This window comes from Primulina huaijiensis, chromosome 14 (genome assembly GCF_012295235.1).
Source record: "Primulina huaijiensis isolate GDHJ02 chromosome 14, ASM1229523v2, whole genome shotgun sequence".
In the NCBI taxonomy this organism is placed as follows: Eukaryota; Viridiplantae; Streptophyta; class Magnoliopsida; order Lamiales; family Gesneriaceae; genus Primulina; species Primulina huaijiensis.
The window spans coordinates 18,186,899-18,206,570 of record NC_133319.1 but is presented as its reverse complement, the minus strand read 5'-3'; the positions used below and the strand labels follow the sequence as shown (position 1 = coordinate 18,206,570).

Genomic DNA, 19,672 nt, shown 5'->3' with positions numbered 1-19,672 from the left:
CAATGATTAAATTTCAATTTTAGTACTCTAAATGATGAAAAGCTTTGATATAATTACCTATAACTTTTTATTTTTAATAAATAATAAATAAATAATTATAATAAATAAATCATTCAAATATATTAAATAACATAAAAATTCTAACTCTGGTCCCGGAATCAAATTACATTCAAACACCTTCCCCTCGGCCCTCATCCAAGTTCATTTAATCGGGTCGGACTGAAATTTGGGTTTTGACCCAATACGAACCGACCCGTTTTCACCACGGACAGAAAGACGTCAAGCTGTGTTCACTAGCCATGTCTATACCTATACTGTACTGGTACCATGGACGCCAATGGTGTTGACTTCACTCGTTAGCTCTGTGAGTGCACTTGTCATTTCATATTCGGTTGCTTGATCCGCGTAGCATCGATTCCGGAGATCCACCGCCAGATGCTGCTTGCAGTTCGATCTTCGATGTCTCCTCTTGCCGCCGCCGTTGTCCTCAGCCTCGTACTCCTATCGCCGGTTCTCGCCTCGGAGTATGATCACAAGGTACGCATGTCGATTCATTCCTCTGTGTGATGAATGAAACCCTAATTTCGTAGTCGAGGAGGTTGGATTAATTGGATGGAGAACGTTTGGTCGAATGGCTTAGATCTGTTTGAAGATACCTGATATAGGGGAACGGAGAGTTGTGTTTGTTTTTGTCTCAAGGAATGCGGGAGGTTCACTCCTGTATTGGAGTTTTGTTATGAAGTCGCGACCTGATATGTTAACATCTTGCCGTCGTTTTTTCTTTGTTCACTGTGGGAATGTGGTCGGTACCGGGCGGCAGGTACGGCAGTATGGGAACACCATTAGCTCATTTTTTCCTTTGCATTTTATTTTGTAATTTTAGCTGCTGTAGGGTGTTTGGGATATTGACAGTTTTCTATGGTTTGTTGGCCACACAATCTTTTTCTCACTTCTTTTTCCTTTTCCTGCAGTATCAACCTGATGAGCTCGTAACCCTTTGGGTAAATAAAGTAGGGCCATACAATAATCCACAAGAGACATATAATTATTACAGCCTTCCATTTTGTCGTCCATCCGGCAATGCTGCTCACAAATGGGGTGGGCTTGGTGAGGTATTGGGTGGAAATGAGCTTATTGATAGTTTGACCGAGATAAGATTTCAAAGTAAGTGCATGTAGATGTCTCATCTCTGTCAAGTATCCAGGCGTTGTTTTGGTATACAATTGCATAAATTTTTTTCATTTGGCAGAGCATGTGGACAAGGCTACCATTTGTGAGATTGAGCTTGATGAATCAAAAGCGAAGGTATTCAAGGATGCAATTGAAAATAACTACTGGCTTGAATTCTTCATGGGTATGTTATCTGCCTTTTGATTTTATGGTCACCTAGGTTACCGTGGGTGCATTACTATCACTCTAAAGTTGGTCTATGCAGTATATATTTACTTTCATATCCCCACGTGCTCAGTGCAAGATGTATGTCATCATCCTAGTGTAACAGTTACAGGCATGTACTGTTGGCCGCATTACTATGTCTAGTTGCTTTTGATTTAACACTTAACATACACGAAAGCATCATTTTACCTTGGAGGCTCGTCCCTGGCTAATTGTTGTGAACGGTTCTTCAAAATCCTTATGTGATGATGAACATAGAATTAAAGTGAATTTTTTTAAGTATGTAAGTTTGAAAGTAATTTTAGTTGGAGCGCTTTTCACTTTTTTGACAAAGTTAAGTGTCATATCAGTTATCTGATTCTCATTCTCTTTCCTGTTGTTGCTGATATGCCGATCACAAGCTCAGATGATCTGCCTCTATGGGGTAAAGTTTCCATGGACTCTGGGCTTAATGTTTTCTGAAAAGTGAATACCCTATGTTTCTTTGAATGATTTATATTGTTTTTGCAGGGTATGTTGGTGAATTGGGTTCAGAAAGAAAAGGTGGTAGCAAGCCCATGCTCTACACGCATAAGAGCATCAGTGTGCAGTACAACAAAGATCAAGTCTCTGGCTATTTAAAGTTGTGTTGAATGCTGGTTGGTTTTGTTGGTTCTTTTTTTAATTTACTTTCTTTTTCTTGTAGATCATTCAAGTCAATCTCACTCAACATAATCCAAAGCCATTGGAAGTTGGGGTAACATTGGATATGACCTATTCAGTTAAATGGACGCCTACAAACATCTCATTTGCACGTCGTTTTGATGTCTACCTGGACTATCCTTTTTTTGAGCATCAGGTAACGCTGGCATTTGGATATCATCTGAATTATGCAATTTACGAATGCAGACTGATTTGAAAAAGTCACATTGCTGACTTCAGATTTTAAGTTGTGACTGACCTTCCAATTTTATGCAGATACATTGGTTCTCCATTTTTAATTCCTTTATGATGGTTATATTCCTTACCGGTCTGGTGTCAATGATATTGATGCGAACTTTACGAAATGATTATGCTAAATATGCGCGCGAGGATGACGATCTAGAAACCCTGGTGATAATCTAATACTTGGTTTCTGAATTTATTTCCTTTTTTTTCACTTTAATATTGATGCTCTAGAACTTCTCATTTCCAGGAAAGAGATGTCAGTGAAGAATCTGGTTGGAAACTTGTTCATGGAGATGTGTTTCGGACGCCCCGCAGTCTAGCTTTATTGTGTGCTCTTGTTGGTACTGGTGCACAACTAGCATTGCTGGTTCTACTTGTTATCTTATTTGCCATTGTGGGAATGCTGTATATTGGGTATGCATTGAATTTCCTAGCCAGCTTCTTTACCAAGTATCAGGCTCCATAGTGCACTCCCATCATCTCTCTGGTGCGGTAGATTTATTGTTTGCTATTGGTTGTTGTCTGTGACTTATCTTGGTGTATGCTTCTTTCAGGAGAGGAGCAATTGTCACTACTTTTATAGTATGTTATGCTTTTACATCATTTATTTCAGGCTATGTCAGTGGTGGAATGTACTCACGCCATGGTGGTATGGATGTCATTATTACAGTTTTTCTGTTTCTTGTTATCTTTTTTGTGCTTGCCTGTTGTTGTACTCATGTCTTTTCTTAGGTCTTTTTAATTTGGATTCATTTGTTAGTTCTTTTCACATATATGATAAACTTATTTCTTTTCATTGTTGCAGGCAAAAACTGGATCAAATCCATGATTCTTACAGCTTCACTCTTTCCTTTCACGTGCTTCGGGATTGGTTTCATTTTGAACACCATCGCAATACTTTATGGGTCCCTAGCAGCCATTCCCTTTGGCACAATGGTGGTTGTCTTTGTCATATGGGCTTTTATTTCCTTCCCATTGGCACTTTTGGGTACGGTTATTGGAAGAAACTGGAGTGGTGCTCCAAACAATCCCTGTCGTGTGAAGACCATTCCACGACCAGTTCCGCTGAAAAAGTGGTATTTGACACCTTCTGTAGTATCTATGATGGGAGGATTACTTCCCTTTGGCAGCATATTCATTGAGATGTATTTTGTTTTCACTTCCTTTTGGAATTACAAGGTAATATATTATCCTTTTTTGCTTTTTTATATCTCATATTCCATTTTCATTCCAAGATTACACTATTGACTACAAATGCTGTTATGCAAAAGAGTCGTGTGATCGCTGAATTGCAAGGCGCTATATTGTTTGTGAAGAGGGAATTCTGGGTTATCTGAGTTCGGATATGATGCTACATGGATCTGATGTTTGTTAGATGTCTCTTGTGCTATTTTTATAGCACTCATTTCTTACACCTATAGTTTGTGTTGAATAGATTTGGCATTGACATTTTCGAAGTTATAGGCTTTATTTTGGGGTTTAGGTTCTAAGAGTATTATTTTTAGGGTTTCGTTCTATTGCCTAAAATATGTTTGACTTTGACTTTTGAAAGTTTTAGGCCTTATTTTTGTGTTTGGTTTTTTAACCTGAAATCTGAGGCTGAATGAAAGTAGGTAATATGGTATATTTTCCCTAGTTTATTAGTTGCATATGAAATCACCAGAATCCACATGATTCTAATTCTCATGGATCGAATGTATGCCAGTGTGTCTGTTGTTGCCAAATTATTGAAGTGGTCGATGTGGTCTGTCGGCCTCATCAATTAGTGGGACGACTTGTTTAGAGTTGGTTTCCCATTTCTAGTGGGATAAATTTCGAAATAATCATACAGCTTAGAGGGGACAAAGATGCATAAATTAAGAACAGTTATTACCAACTCTAATAAATCATAGCTTGATATGATGATTATTGTCATGTGTTGTGCAATCACTTATACTAGCTTCGATTTATGGTCAGCATACCACCTCTCTTCTGCCTCTTTGTACCGAATAAAATTCTATTTAATAGGTCAATCATACATTTTAATCTAATGGTTATTTGCATTCACTTCCTCTATGTTTTCTGCATTTGACATTTATTGTAACATGTCAAGCAAGGTGAGTGTCAAATACATGAAGTGTAAGGGATGTGAATGCAAATTATCCTTAAATCTGAAGTACCTTATCTAATTTTTCTCATTCTTCCTGAAAGAGAACTGGTTGACAATATCGCATTGCCTTTGCCTCACTAAAAACTATCATTCTCTTACTTCATTGTCAGGTGTACTACGTATATGGTTTTATGCTGCTTGTTTTCCTGATTCTGGTAATTGTGACTGCCTGTGTGACCATCGTGGGAACATATTTCCTGCTAAATGCTGAGAATTATCATTGGAAGTGGACTTCTTTCTTTTCTGCAGCCTCAACAGCAATCTATGTGTATTTGTACTCTATATATTACTACTCCATGAAGACAAAAATGTCAGGGTTCTTCCAGACCAGCTTCTACTTTGGTTACACGTTGATGTTTTGCCTTGGATTGGGAATTCTTTGCGGTATGTACAATATAAAATCAGCAATTTTCAAGATTTGTTTCCAGTTCTTGTTGTATATAATTTCACGTAGATGATTAGGTTGAAACTTATGTACTAATGATTTATTTATCTAAATTCACCTATCATGGCTGTTGATTTTGCACTTTCAGGGGCTGTTGGATACTTGGGCTCTAATTTGTTTGTAAGGAGGATTTACCAAAACATCAAATGCGATTAGAATTTGTCCGAGCACAGAATCGTCGTATTGTCCTGTTGCATCTCCTAGCTGGGAACTATATCCGAAGAAGCCTGTAGTTGACTACTTTCTCAGTTTATTCATAAAGGTTTAAAATTCTGCATGTAACTCGTTTTTGTGGGGATGCCCCAGAAAATTTTCGGGTGGTTGTCCGAGTCTTGAGACTAAATCTGCTCGCATAATTTAGAATGCAGCGATTATTTTTACGTCAAAAACGTGTTTCAAATATAGTCGTCCTTTGATGCAGTTATACCTCAGCTGTGCAATGGATGGTGCTTCATAAATAGGGATGAGCATTCGATTAAAACTGAATCGACTAAACCGGTAGTATAAAACTGGATTATTGGATCAAACTTAACCGACTTCATTGTATTTTTTAATATTATCTACATTTCGGTTCTTTTTTTTATTATTGGTTTTTGGTAAAAATGTTTGGTTTCAATTTCGATTTAGTTTTGCGTCATTAAAAAAACAATTTAACTGTGATATTATATTCAAATATATATATAAAATCTCTATTTTTTAATACATAAATGATGCCTCAAGAGATAGGTTCTGTATACTCTTGATAGCTTTGGGGAATTCATGCTCAATCCAGATAGTTCCGGGAGACCATCGTAATGAGTAGGGTTCACTAGGAGGTCATCTCATTCACTTGAATCTATCAGTTCATCTAGAGATCTGCACTGGGCTCCATTTACCAATATTTGTTAGGAGGTCATCCGGAAACTCACCCCTGTAGATCTCTCATACTTCCAGAATCTCGTCGATCAGCAAAGCGTGGCCGGCCTCTCGATCTGAGCTCCCATAAAAATCTTAGACTCACTCAGTACATGTCAAACCAGCTCTTGCCTCAATGAGCTTCCACTCAGATACATCAATATGCAATCTGCAGAAATAAAGCTTGTAGAGGTTTAAGCTAACCTTATATTAATATAGAGTCCAAAAAATTTAGAACTCTACAAAGATCGGAGTTTAGTAGCCTCTCTACTCGCACAGGGACTCGCAGGGACTCTTGTCCTATAAATATCATGTTTCAGTTATTGTTTATTCATTCATTCATTCACTCATTCTGAACAGGTCTCTCTTTATTTTTCTATTATCTGAGTTGAGTGTCGGAGGAGTTATGCTGGAACAACTTTCTGACCTCCTTCTAACGTTAATGTTTGTGATTCCATATCCGAAAGTCGAAACCGAGCTTCTAAAGCAAGATCCGACCTCCCAGCAGCCCTCGCGATTTTCATCAAATTCACATAAATCTTACATATTGATTCTTTTTTAAATACATTTGTACGTATCCTTTAAATTAATCTGAAGTTTAGTTATTATTTTTAAAAGTTTGCCGCTATGGATCCCCAAACTTAGTTTTTTAAAAAAATCTTAACCTTCACGAAGAAGATAAATGGATTAGGTTTGGAATTACTCAGTTAAGTTAAAGTCATATAAATACACATATTATAATTATTTAATTTATGCATGTATCTACATTGACTAGCTAGGATTTATCTGTACAATTTTATTAAATGGGAAGATTTTTATAATAATTATATTGATATTTAAAATATATCATTTTTTTATTTCTCTAAATATCTCTATCATAATAATTTTGCTTTTACAGAAATAACAGATAATAAAATAATATTCAACCATATAGTTTAATAATGAATCGACTACCATTGATTAATAGCACACATGAAAAGGAAAAGATGAGTTTAACCTCTCTGTTTCTTGATTGATCAATTAAATAACAAAAAGTATTTTAATATAATGATTGTTAATTTTTTATTTTTAGTTTTTTAATATTTTTTTAATCGAGGACGAGTTTATTATAATTGAATCTTAAACATGATATTTTAATATCGAAAATTTACTAATTTTTTTCACCATATTAATTTAAATTACTAATATCGATTAGTTATTAAAAAAAACTAATAACTGATATATAATAATAATAATAATAATAATAAAAGTGAAACAAAAATGGGAGTGTGACGGCCACAATATATTATCAATACCTGATAAATAAAATGATAATACAAACCACCATATGCTGACACGTGGCGTAATACTCCTGGTCCTAACCACACTATTTCCCCGAGTCAAATCCCTTATCCCCTCACTTCACTTCCAAATCCCATTGTCCTCCGCCTTCCCTCCCAAATTCAAGCGTCCACAACAATGGCGAGCCTCTCCGGCACCATGTTCAGCACCGCCCTGCTCCCCCGAAACTCCGTCGCCAACCTCCGCTCCCTCCCCAATCTCAACCAAACCGCGCTCTTCGGCCTCAAATCCTCCTCCCCGTCACGCGGCGGAATCATCTGCATGGCCTCGTACAAAGTCACGCTCATCACCCCTACAGGAGAGGTCTCATTCAACTGCGACGACGACACGTACATCCTGGACCAGGCGGAGGAGCAAGGAATTGAAGCCCCGTACTCGTGCCGCGCCGGATCCTGCTCCTCCTGCGCCGGCAAAGTCGTCAAGGGTAGCGTCGACCAATCCGACGGCAGTTTCCTGGACGACGACCAGATCGACGAAGGTTGGGTCCTCACCTGCGTTGCGTACCCCACGTCCGATGTGGTCATTGAGACGCACAAGGAGGAGGAGCTCGCTGCTTAATTTAATCATCCTTTGATTATCGTGTTTATATGTTTGTATTATCGTTGGCCACTTTATAATTTTAAACAAATAATATCGACTCCATTTTCGTACAGTCGAAGACATATAATAATAATTTAATAATACATCGATTTTTTCTTCTAATTTTATGTTTATATGATACTAATATTATATTTTTATTTTTTTTAAAAAAATTTTAACACATACTTTTATTTTTATTTTTATTTTTTTATTTCAACAATTCAAATATTAATTTAATTTTTCTTTAATTTGTAAAATTTCACTTTAGTTATGAAAAATAATTAGTTTATAATTAAGATTTAGATTTGGAGTTCACCCTTCCAAATAAACTTGTGAAATAATTTGAAGTTTTCTGTGTTTTTAGGGTTAAATTTTGATTCTAATTTCAATCCAAAATATACTAATATAAATTATTTATGTTAAATATTAAATTTATAAATAAAATTATTATATATGTTAGTTTATTGTTTTATGTATTGTGTTACATGTTGATTTTTTTAAGTTATTATTATTTTTTGTAAAGATATTGTAAAATTATTCATTAGAATGAAACTATTATTATCATTATTATTTTTTTTTTTAAGAAAAATGATAATTTAATGTTACATGTTACTGTTTTTTTATCATTGTTAATGTTTTATATTTCTTGTATGATTAAATGCTACGTATAATTAAATGCTACGATAATAGTAAGTTTTTTTAAATATAATATCCCAATCAAAACGTAATTATTATTTTCTTCATTATTATTTAAAAAAACGTAGTAAAAAATACGATTAATTAGACTTTTTTATTATTATTATTATTATTATTATGAAACATTACTATAATTAATGTAGTCAGTAACAAAATATCATTATTATGATTATTATTTTTTGTACGATACTTAGAAAATATTTGCTATTATTGCTATGGAACATTAATATACTGAATTAAATTAGAAAAATATACATTATTATTTTATGAATTAATATCCTTTGAATAAATAATTAAATTAATTAGGTTCCACTTTAAAATAGTACCTGGATTATATTTCACTAGGACACTCATGTATTTTGGCGAAAGATGTACTAAACTATCTCATGTATTATATGCATTTTCCACCGCTCGCTTTAAGCTATATCATGTCTTACCATACGAGTTTTGATAATTATATTGATCTTTAACAAGTTGGATGACATATTTAATCTCAAACGAAGGATCACACTAAACAATACCAGCAAGTGTTAGCATCGGTTAATATGAGTGAAGTGTTTAGAAGGGAGTTGAATAAACACTTCAGTTTTTTGAAATCTTTTTCAAATATGAATCAGTTATTTGAGAAACCGATCTTGAGATCTTGTGTGTCTATATCGATCAGTTAACTAATAATATTGCGGAAATAAACTTGAGAATATATTGAATATTTTGGTTATGGTATCGTGATAAATGAATGAATAAAAATGATACACATGAGGATTTTTATGGATGTTCAGACACTTCAAATGTTCCTTCATCACCTCTTCTATCTCAAGGATATGTGTTCACTAAAAGACTTTGATTAATTACAATGAACTGTAATAATCTACTTCAGTTTGGACTTAAACACTGCCAAACTGAAACTCTTAGTTTTTCTTACAAAACTTATCATTTGATAACTGAATAGCTTTAATGAGTAAGCCTAAACGCTACAAATATATCAATGAGTTGTGAGCTAATAATTGTGATTTGCAAATTGAAGAAAACGTGAAAATAAATCGCAACTGACTGAAAAACTGAATGATCTTTGTAGTTCGTTACTAAATGTTGTTTTTCACTTGTTTCACTAACTATTTCACGAACGAACTTCTCAGCTATTTATAGTCTTCTATACTAACGATCACATTGAATGCATTAATTAATAATATCCATTGAGTAATCTTTTAGTCCATGCAGACAACCTTTTCTGACAAAGGTACGATGAATTGATAATATCCGTTGAGTCGTCTTTTAGTCCATGCAGACAACCATTTTCTGACAAAGGTACGATGTATCATACTGTTATGCTTCGTATGTTTTGCTTTGGTACGGAGTATTAGTTTGTCTTCTGATATTCAAATTACAGCTGATGACGTGGCTAACTGATCAGGAGTCGATTGATCAGTTCAGCTGGTCTATATCAGTTTTAGCTGATGTCCTTTCAGTTTGAATGTTCTGCTATCAGTTCTAGTATTTAGTTACGCTATATCAGTTTACATTCAGTTATGCTCTTCAGTTCTGGTATCATTCAGCTTGTCAATCTTTGATTCATCAGTTTGAGGCTTGTTAATACTTTTGAGAACTTTATTTACTTCAGTTCTACTTGGTCTATTTCAGTCCGGTAAGTCTCCTTCAGCTCTGAGGTCAGTTGCGTACTTTTGAATCAGTTACTGGTTCAGTTCAGGACTTCTGTTCGGTTACTGTCAGTTTGTCAAACTCTGAAACTTATAAATTTCAATAGTAAGTGTTTTTGAAATCAAATTTTTGTCAGGTTATGATGGTCTAACCCCCCTGGCTAGACATGTTGGGAAAAACACATAAACCGCAGAATCCATCACGCTAAATCATTAAGAATTTGACTGAAACTTAGGTGGAAGCGTACCTGAAGCCATATTTCTGAATTCTTTAGAACGTGCCTTGATCTTCCAGATCTACGCGCTTTTTTCTTGAGAGAATCTTTTAGTTTTCTTCAAAGCTATTTTCTTAATGGGGAGAGAATAGTGAACGTGATAACGCGAGATCTAGGGACCATGACCCATATATATAGATAATGTTTATCATTATCTTCTAATATTCTGTTTTAGCCCTTCATAAAATCAGAAATTACACTTATGTCTCTACACATTAAAGACCCAACAACCTATTAGATATATTAAAGCCCAATAACCCGAAACCTTAGTTGATCACTTTATTTTGGGCTTAACTTAATAGACAACCCACAATACATAATTATTCACATATAAGCCCATATAAATAAAATTGATCCAACAATCTCCCACTTGGGCTATATGTGCAACCTTATAATTATGTTTGTGAAAATAACCTTATGAGCTCAAAATTGTTGTTATTCCGAAATGTATCTATAACCAATTCGGTCCATCAATCACATCAACATAGGATCAAAGCAGTCTTCGCTACACTCAAGGTAGCTAGACCCATCAATGGTCACAAATGCCAACACAGCTGAATGACATGGATCATGAAGTGGATGTGTAGCATGGAAATTTCATGCAATGTGACCGTAACATGCCTATTTCCAACTGGTCCTCCCTTAACCTTATTGAGATCAACCTTTAAACCATAATCAGAGTGTGACTTAACTTGAAATTTATTTCTGCAGAAAATAAATTTACATAACTGTAACTGAAAATGTCTACAACTGAAAAGCATTTAAAATAACAAACTCCCACTAAAACTGAATTTCATCAATTGACATAACACTCATACTAGCAGTGTGCTCATGAAACTGTTTGGTGGTAGTCCCTTAGTAAGCGGATCCGCAACAATGGAGTTTGTACGATATGCTCAATAGACAATTTCCCACTCTGAATTCTTTCTTTAACAACCAAAAACTTGATGTCAATGTGTTTTGACTTCTTCGAGCTCCTGTTGTTATTGGAATACATAACTGCTGATTTATTGTCACAATGTAATCTTAGTGGCCTTTCGATGCCATCAACAATGCGCAGTCCTGTGACAAAATTTTGCGACCATATTCCATGATTGGATGCCTCATAACACGCTACAAACTCAACTTCCATGGTGGAAGAGGCTATAAGTGACTGTTTAGCACTCTTCCAGGAAATGACACCTCCAGCAAGGAGATAGATGTAGCCCGACATAGATTTCATACTGTCTTGGCTTCCAGAAAAATCGGAGTCAGTATACCCAATGATCTCAAGCTGATCCAACCTCCGATATATGAGAATGTAATCTTTTGTTCTCTGTAGGTACCGTAAAATCCTTTTGACTGCTTTCCAATGTTCTACTCCCGGATTACTTAAATATCGTCCCAACATTCCTGTCACGTACGCAATATCTGGACGTGTACAAACCTGAGCATACATCAGACTCCCCACTGCAGATGCATAGGGAATCTTCTGCATTTCCTTTTCCTCAAAATCATTCTTTGGGCCTTGTTTGAAACTAAATTTGTCTCCCTTAGCCACAGGGGTATCCGTTGGTTTACAATCTTGCATCTCATAATGCTTGAGAACTTTCTCGATATAGTCTTTCTGAGATAATCCAAGAATACCTCGAGAACGATCCCGATGTATCTGAATACTCAGCACAAACGATGCATCACCAAGATCTTTCATCTCAAAATTCTTAGCTAGAAATCTCTTGGTGTCATGCAACAGCTCTATCGTTGCTAGCGAGCAGAATGTCATCAACATATAAAACCAGAAAAATATGCTTACTCCCACTGAACTTATGGTATACACAATCATCGACCAAATTCATCTCAAAACCAAACGAGATGATCACTTGATGAAATTTGAAATATCATTGTCGAGATGCCTGTTTGAGCCCATAGATTGATTTCTTTAATTTGCAAACCATATTATTTGTGTCTTTGGACACAAAATTTTCTGGCTGCACCATATAAATCGTTTCATCAATGTCACCATTTAGAAACGCAGTCTTTACATTCATCTGATGAAGCTCAAGATCGAAATGCGCCACCAAAGCCATTATAATCCTTAAAGAGTCTTTCAAAAAAACCGGAGAGAAAGTCTCTTTATAATCAATGCTTTCTTTTTGTGTAAAGCCTTTAGCGACAAGACGAGCCTTATATCTTTCCACATTGTCTTTCGAATCTCTCTTGGTTTTAAATATCCATTTACAACCAATGGGCTTGTACCTTTAGGCAATGGGACAAGATCCCATACGTCATTGTCCTTCATGAACTTTATCTCCTCATTCATTGCATCATTCCACTTTTGAGAGTTAGAACTTTCCATGGCTTGACGGAAGTTAATAGGATCATCCTCCATCAATCCAATATCTGCCTCATGTTCTTGAAGAAATACAATGTAATCATCTTGCACTGCATTTATCCGCTCTCTAGCGGATCTCCTTAATGGCATAGGTTCTGGAGGTGCTTGAGTTTGTTCATCTTGAATGGGAGGATCTCTAATATTATCTTCATGTATTGTGTCTTGGTCAAAGTGAAGAATGTGATCCTAATCAATGTCCAAGACACCTGTGGGAATATTCACATATTCCTCTTCAAAGACAATATCTCTTACTTTATCTCCCCCCGCAAACTCAACATCCTCAAAGAACTGGGCATTTCCTGACTCAAAAATCGACTTACTTGTGGGATCATAAAACTTGTACCCCCTGGATCTTTCAGAGTATCCAATAAAATAACAACTACCCGTCCTTGAGTCCAGTTTCTTTTCATTAGGCTTGTAAGGCCTTGCCTCAGCTGTACATCCCCAAACGTGCAGATGCTTAAGACTGGGTTTTTTACATGTCCAAAGTTCATAAGGGGTTTTGGTCGCTGCCTTAGTTGGAACCCTGTTAAGGATATATGCTGCGGTCTTTAGTGCTTCTCCCAGAGTGATTCTGGTAAGGTAGAATGATTTATCATACTCCTCAACATGTCTTTAAGTGTTCTGTTTCGTCTTTCAGCAACACCATTCATAGTGGGCGAACCCAGCATAGTGTACTTTGGGACGATACCGCATTCTTCTAGGAATCTAGCAAAAGGTCCTGGACGTTGTTCACCGGAACCGTCATATCTACCATAGTATTCACCACCACGGTCAGATCTAACGCTTTTAATCTTTAAGCCAAGTTGATTTTCAACTTCAGCTTTATAGTTTTTGAACACATCCAATGACTGTGCCTTTTCATGAATGAGATAAATGAAGCCATATCTTGACAAATCATCTGTGAACGTTATAAAATACTGTTGACCATTCCAAGAAGGCGAAGGGAATGGTCCACAAATATCAGTATGTATAAGTAATAAGACGCCTGGACACCTGTTGGCTTCAAATCTCCTTTTGTTGGTTTGTTTTCCCTTTATACAATTAACACAATTATTAAAATTTGTGTAATCTAAAGGTTCGAGAATTTCGTCTGACACAAGTCTCCTTATTCTCTTTTCAGAGATATGATCCAATCTTTTGTGCCATAACGCAGCTGAATTCTCACTGGTTAATTTTCTTTTAGTGCCTCTACTTGTTTGCAGGGATTCATTAAATGAAGCAATAACATCGAAAGAATAAAAATTATCGTATCCTGATAAAGAACCAGAACCAACCAATTTTGAATCGAGAAACAAACTGAATATTCCATTTTCAAAAGAACAAGAATAACCAAATTTGTTCAATGCAGAAATGGAAATCAAATTCCGTCTAAAAGACGGTAAAACAAATGTTTCATAAAGATCCAAATATATTCCAGTCTTTAACAATAATCTAAATTTTCCTATTGCCTCAACTTCAACTTTGCTGCCGTCACCAACATAGATGAATCTTTCAGCATCACTTGGTTTTCGGCAATCCAGGCAACCTTGCATAGATACACTGATATGAGTTGCTGCACCAGAATCTATCCACCACGTGTGTCTAGGCACTGAAGTTAAATTAACCTCAACAAACTATATTCAGAAGCATACCTTTCTTAGCACGTCAAGCGTGATAATTACTGCACTGCTTCTTCATGCCCATCACTGCCACAGAAAAAACAACCTGAACTTTGAGAATCACTAGGATTCTTCTGTTATTTCTTCGGAGACTGTGTATCCGCAGCTTCCTTATCCTTCCTTTTCTTTCCTTTATCTTTCGAGGTAGAGGCATAATGAGCACTTTCTGTCTTGTCTTGCTTCAACCTTTCCTCTTCCTGGACACAGTGCGAGATGAGCTCATTCAGAGACCAAGTCTCTTTCTGACAGTTATAGCTCACCTTGAACTGGTTAAATTGAGGAGGAAGAGATATCAAAACCAGATGCACCTGCAAGTCCTCAGAGAGGTCAAGCTTCAGTGCTTTCAACCTTGAAGCAAGATGAGACATTTCCATAATGTACTCCCTGATGTTGCCCTTACCCTTATACCTCATTGAAGCGAGGCTTCCCAAAAGTGTACCAATTTCAGACTTTTCACTTTTAGCAAACCTCTTTTCGAGATCTTGAAAGAAAGCCTTAGTCGTAGCAATGTCGCTAGACATTGTGTCCCTGAATGTTTCTGGAATGACCATCTTCATGATCATCATACACATGCGATTCGATCTTTCCCACTTTTCAAACTCCCTCTTTTCATTAGAGGTACTCTTATCCGTAATCACGGGAGGAGAGTCAACCCTTGTCGCAAGGTCTAAATCCATGACTCCGAGAACTATTAATAAATTCTCCTGCCACGATTTAAAATTCGAGTCATTTAACATAGGAATAGAATTTATGTTGGAAAGAATATTTGCAGGAGTCAAATCTGAACAGAGAACAAAAATCAAATATACATGCTCAATCCAAAAGAAGTAAATGAACAATCAATGGAACAGCTAAAGGAATTTCCGGAATCGAACGAGGTGTTATTTTTATTATGTAAAATATTTTATCCGATGTGGGAACTTTTGTGCGACGTTTATATATGTGTTTTAAAATAAAATCATTAAATATTTAACAAAACCCCTAAAACCCTAGCCCATTTCGAGCTCCTCCGCTACCGCCGATGGCGTCGAACTTCCACCGCCTCCGCCGCGCCGTTTCGTTATCCTCCTCCCTCATCCATCGCTCCCTGCATCGACCACCTTCCATATCCTCTCATCCTAACAATTTTCGCTCTATCTCCGCCGCAGCTGCCACCGCGACATCCGCCTCTGCATTTCCGCAATCAGCGCGGGCATTCACTACCACCACCAGCCTATTTATGTCTGATCAGCGTAAGCCGTTCAATCCAGAGACGGACGAGATTGGGCCGGACACCATCCTGTTTGAAGGATGCGATTACAATCACTGGCTAATCACTGTGGACTTCCCCAAGGATACCGAACTGACGCGTGAGCAGAAGATCGAATTCTATGTCAATATCGCCGCCCAAGTCTTCGGAAGGTCGAATAAGAATCCTCCACCCCGAGCCCCAAATTTTTCTTCCTGTTAATTAATTTTCATCCCTGTTTGTGTGTTCATACGAAATAGATAAGCTCTGATTACTGGTTTCGTGGCCACAAAAGTAAAATTCTGAGTCTTGGTATCTCTACGACGGTGCTTTCAGTTTAAGCTCAGAAAGAACAATTAGCTTTATGAGGTTTCTTTCGGCGTTTGGCAGTGTCAGATTGAATGCCAGTTGGCTAATGTAATGATGATAGTTTGATATTTTTCCCTAACTTGAAAATTTCCTTCTGAAGTGCTGTGTGTGTATGTGAAAAATGCAAATTAGGACAATTTTCTAGTAGTACACTAGTGCTTGAAATGCCCACATGCATGCTATTTTGTCAATTGTGCTCTATTATCTGATTTACCAAGGCAAACAATAGCAGTGATAGCATTATCACGAATGTTGCAATGACCGGTCCACTACATTCAACCTGGATCACTGGAATCTGGATGCGAAAGTACTGACACCACCACTTTATTTAATTAACTTGTTCAGTGTGGAAGAGGCGAAAAAGAGAATATATGCCCTAAGTACTACAACATATGAAGGTTTTCAGGTGGAATGTTCAGAGGAAACATCTAACAAGTTTCAGAGTATGTTTTATTTGTTGTTTTTAACAGATATCATGGGTTCTTGCTAGTGTCTATTATGAAAGTTTTGCTTTTTATATCAGATATACCAGGGGTGGTCTTTGTATTGCCGGATTCCTACATTGATCCCGTAAATAAGGAGTACGGAGGTGGGATTATGGTTTTACGCCATATGATACTTCAGTGACTGAATTTTCTGCTTGGTGATGAAGTGATTTTCCTGGCCTTTGTTGTTCTTTGTGCAGGGGACAAGTATGTCAATGGAGAAATTTTCCCCCGACCTCCACCAGTACATTATGGTAGACGTAACAACAGGGATAGACGGCCGAGAGATCAGATGTCATATCAGCAAGGAAATACACCTTACAGTGACCGAGGGCCCTCATATTCCGAAGCAAGGAATTATGGTCGGAACTATGGCCCCCCACAGCAGCATCAGAACTATGGTCCTCCACCACACCAGCAGCAGAACTATGGTCCTCCACCACACCAACAGAACTATGGTCCTCCACCGCAACAGCAGAACTATGGTCCTCCACCGCACCAGCAGAACTATGGTCCTCCACCGCAACAGCAGAACTATGGGCTACCTCCACCCCAGCAGGGCTACACGCCTCCACCGCAGCAGCAAAACTATGGGCTACCACCTCAACAACAGGGTTATGAGCGTCCACCTCAGCAGGGCTTTGCGCCTCCAAGGCAGCAGCAAAATTATGGGCACCTGCCAAATGTTCCTCCTCAGAAAAATTATACTCCATCAGGACCAGGGGAAAGAGGAGAGCATATGTCGACAAGTAATGCATTAGGAGGTGGTAAAAGAAATCCAATGCCTTCTTATCAGGGAAATTTGAATCGAGGAGAATTTGGGAGCTATAACACTCAAGGACATAGAGACTTCCAACAAGGAAGTCTTCAGAGCCATGCACTTCCTGAACATGAGGGCTTTTCACAAGACACTAATTTTCTGCAGGGCGGAAGTTTTGAACAAGGATCTGTTGGTACCCATGATCAATCAGCAAAGACCAATGTTGGGCAGAATCAGCCAAAGCAAGGAGAGGAACCAAGGAACTTTTCATACACGGCCAATAAATAAACTGAGAGTGTTTTTTTGGTTTGCTGTTATTTGGGGGAGACTGAAATTAATTATGTTTTTGTGTTGTAGATGCGTGCTAAAAATGAGGAAACTTTTTACTTCTGTAACTTTTTACTATAAAGTATTTACTTGTTTTCAGCTCACACTTATTGCACCAAGTTGTTTCTATCTCCTGCTATGTTCTGTGTGTTTCATGGGTATGTTAAGATTTTAGTTTTATGATAAATTTAGAATTATTTAGCGTGTGAGATGACATGATCCGTTGAAATTGGAGTACATTTTTTCTGTCTCTCTTAGTCTCTATGCGTATGCATCCCTGTATGTGGTTGATGCATATCTTTATTGATTCACTTCCTTGTGTTGTGTGGTTGATGCATTGTCTTCGTTGATTCAATTCCTTACATTGCCCCAAATCTGTTTTCTCGCATACAAGATAAACTTAGTCGATTACCTTTTGAACAAAATGAAAACTGACTTAACACCAGAGAAAACAGCTCATTAGTACATTTGAACATGCTTATCACACAAACTAGTTGCACTGAATTGATGCACGTTCCAAGGCTTCTTTTCTGTTAACTTTTACTTCTGAAGCAAGTGTCACAGGTTAGGGGTGGTTTGGTTTTTTTTTTTTATCAGTTTAATATATTTTTTCTAAAAATTACACGGCAACACATTGAAGACTTAATTTTATTTCTTGTAATTATAATTGGCTATTTTCATGGCATATGACTGCTGAGCGATTTGGTGTCCACATTTTAGGAGGTAATTATGTTATAAAACTGTCCTTTACACTACACTCAGTTTGCCATATCGACCATTTTCCAATGCTTGAGTTGCATCTGTATGATCAATACCGAAACCTTGCCTGTGATTTTGGATTAGGCGATGAAAGTGCCTGTGATTCTAAAAATAAGCTTGTTAGTTTAATTTAGTCAAAGCTCAAATCTTTGTTTTGGATTAGAGTAGGCCTCTTGTGAGACGGTCTCACGAATCTTTATCTGTGAGACGGGTCAACCCTAACGATATTCACAGTAAAAAATAATACTCTTAGCATAAAAAGTAATATTTTTTTCATGGATAACGCAAATAAGAGATCCGTCTCACAAAATACGACCCGTGAGATCGTCTCACACAAGTTTTTGCCTTTGGATTATTGACACCTCCATCCATTCGTCCCTTGGTGTTTTAAAAACTATTTTGTTTTAAGATATATATGGAAATTGTTCATTATCAGAATGTTACATGATATTTGTTTATATTTATACTATTTATGATATATTATTGTTGTTAAATCATAAATGAGGTTAAAATAGAGTGATCATTTCGATCTCTAAAACATATTAAAATCTATTTTGAAATTCTTTTTTCCCATAATTTCATTCTTTGTTTGCGGGAAAACAAACTTGATAAATTGAAATTCAAAAGTTGATGAGAATAGAAATCAATTTGATAGATTTACATTTTATTATTATTGCTTGTATATAATAATTTTTATTTTTATAACGATGGATACTTTTCCAATTTTTTTTTTTTTCATTTCTCTCTACCGGAGTACCGGTCTATGACTACATAGATCCGTTTACGAGCACGTAGAAGAGTATAAATGATTACATTTTGTGGCTACATCTTATTAAAAGGAAAATGACTATTCATTTTTAATACTTTTATGTAACAAGCATGTACGTTGCATATCATACACCCCGGCTTGAATGTTGACAATAATTCTCGGTACCTTCCTATTTTATTGTTTGTGTTTTCATGTCCATTGTTTGTCAAAAACACGAGACCTCACATAACAACTATTGAAACATGGATAAAACTCTGCAATCAACCTTAATCAGTATCATACGGGGAAAATATGTTCAGTTCAATCTATTATGAATTTAATATCCTTGTGATAAATCTAATGATCATTATTTTTTTTCCTGTTAGGTCAAATATTAAATTCACATACTTAGATTAATGATAGTCATCAGATATAGAGTGGGAATATTGCAATCAACCTTAATCAGTATCATATGTGGAAAATATGTTCAGTTCAATCTATCATGAATTTAGTATCCTTGTGATAAATCTAATGATCATTAATTTTTTTTTCCTGTGAGATCAAATATTAAATTCACATACTTAGATTAATGATAGTCATCAGATATA

At 36.5% G+C, this 19,672-nt stretch overlaps 3 protein-coding genes across 3 annotated transcripts; 2 read left to right on the top strand and 1 right to left on the bottom strand.

Moving 5' to 3' along the window:
- Positions 1-225: 225 nt before the first annotated feature.
- On the top strand, positions 226-5,340 carry LOC140956999 (transmembrane 9 superfamily member 1-like). Its single transcript, XM_073414030.1, has 12 exons — positions 226-537; positions 972-1,164; positions 1,250-1,354; positions 1,802-1,819; positions 1,906-2,000; positions 2,081-2,233; positions 2,353-2,487; positions 2,570-2,736; positions 2,877-2,971; positions 3,128-3,501; positions 4,582-4,855; positions 5,005-5,340. Exons 1-12 carry the CDS (start codon positions 436-438, stop codon positions 5,070-5,072), a joined length of 1,779 nt encoding a protein of 592 aa, XP_073270131.1. The 5' UTR covers positions 226-435; the 3' UTR covers positions 5,073-5,340.
- A 9,125-nt stretch (positions 5,341-14,465) lies between these two features.
- On the bottom strand, positions 14,466-15,065 carry LOC140958052 (uncharacterized). Its single transcript, XM_073415449.1, has one exon. It carries the CDS (start codon positions 15,063-15,065, stop codon positions 14,466-14,468), a length of 600 nt encoding a protein of 199 aa, XP_073271550.1.
- Positions 15,066-15,349: 284 nt separating this feature from the next.
- LOC140957717 (multiple organellar RNA editing factor 1, mitochondrial) lies at positions 15,350-17,661 on the top strand. The gene is made up of 4 exons (XM_073415074.1): positions 15,350-15,789; positions 16,331-16,428; positions 16,509-16,574; positions 16,671-17,661. The coding sequence occupies exons 1-4, from the start codon at positions 15,410-15,412 to the stop codon at positions 17,516-17,518; spliced, it is 1,392 nt and encodes a 463-aa protein (XP_073271175.1). The 5' UTR covers positions 15,350-15,409; the 3' UTR covers positions 17,519-17,661.
- The last annotated feature ends 2,011 nt before the right edge of the window (positions 17,662-19,672 follow it).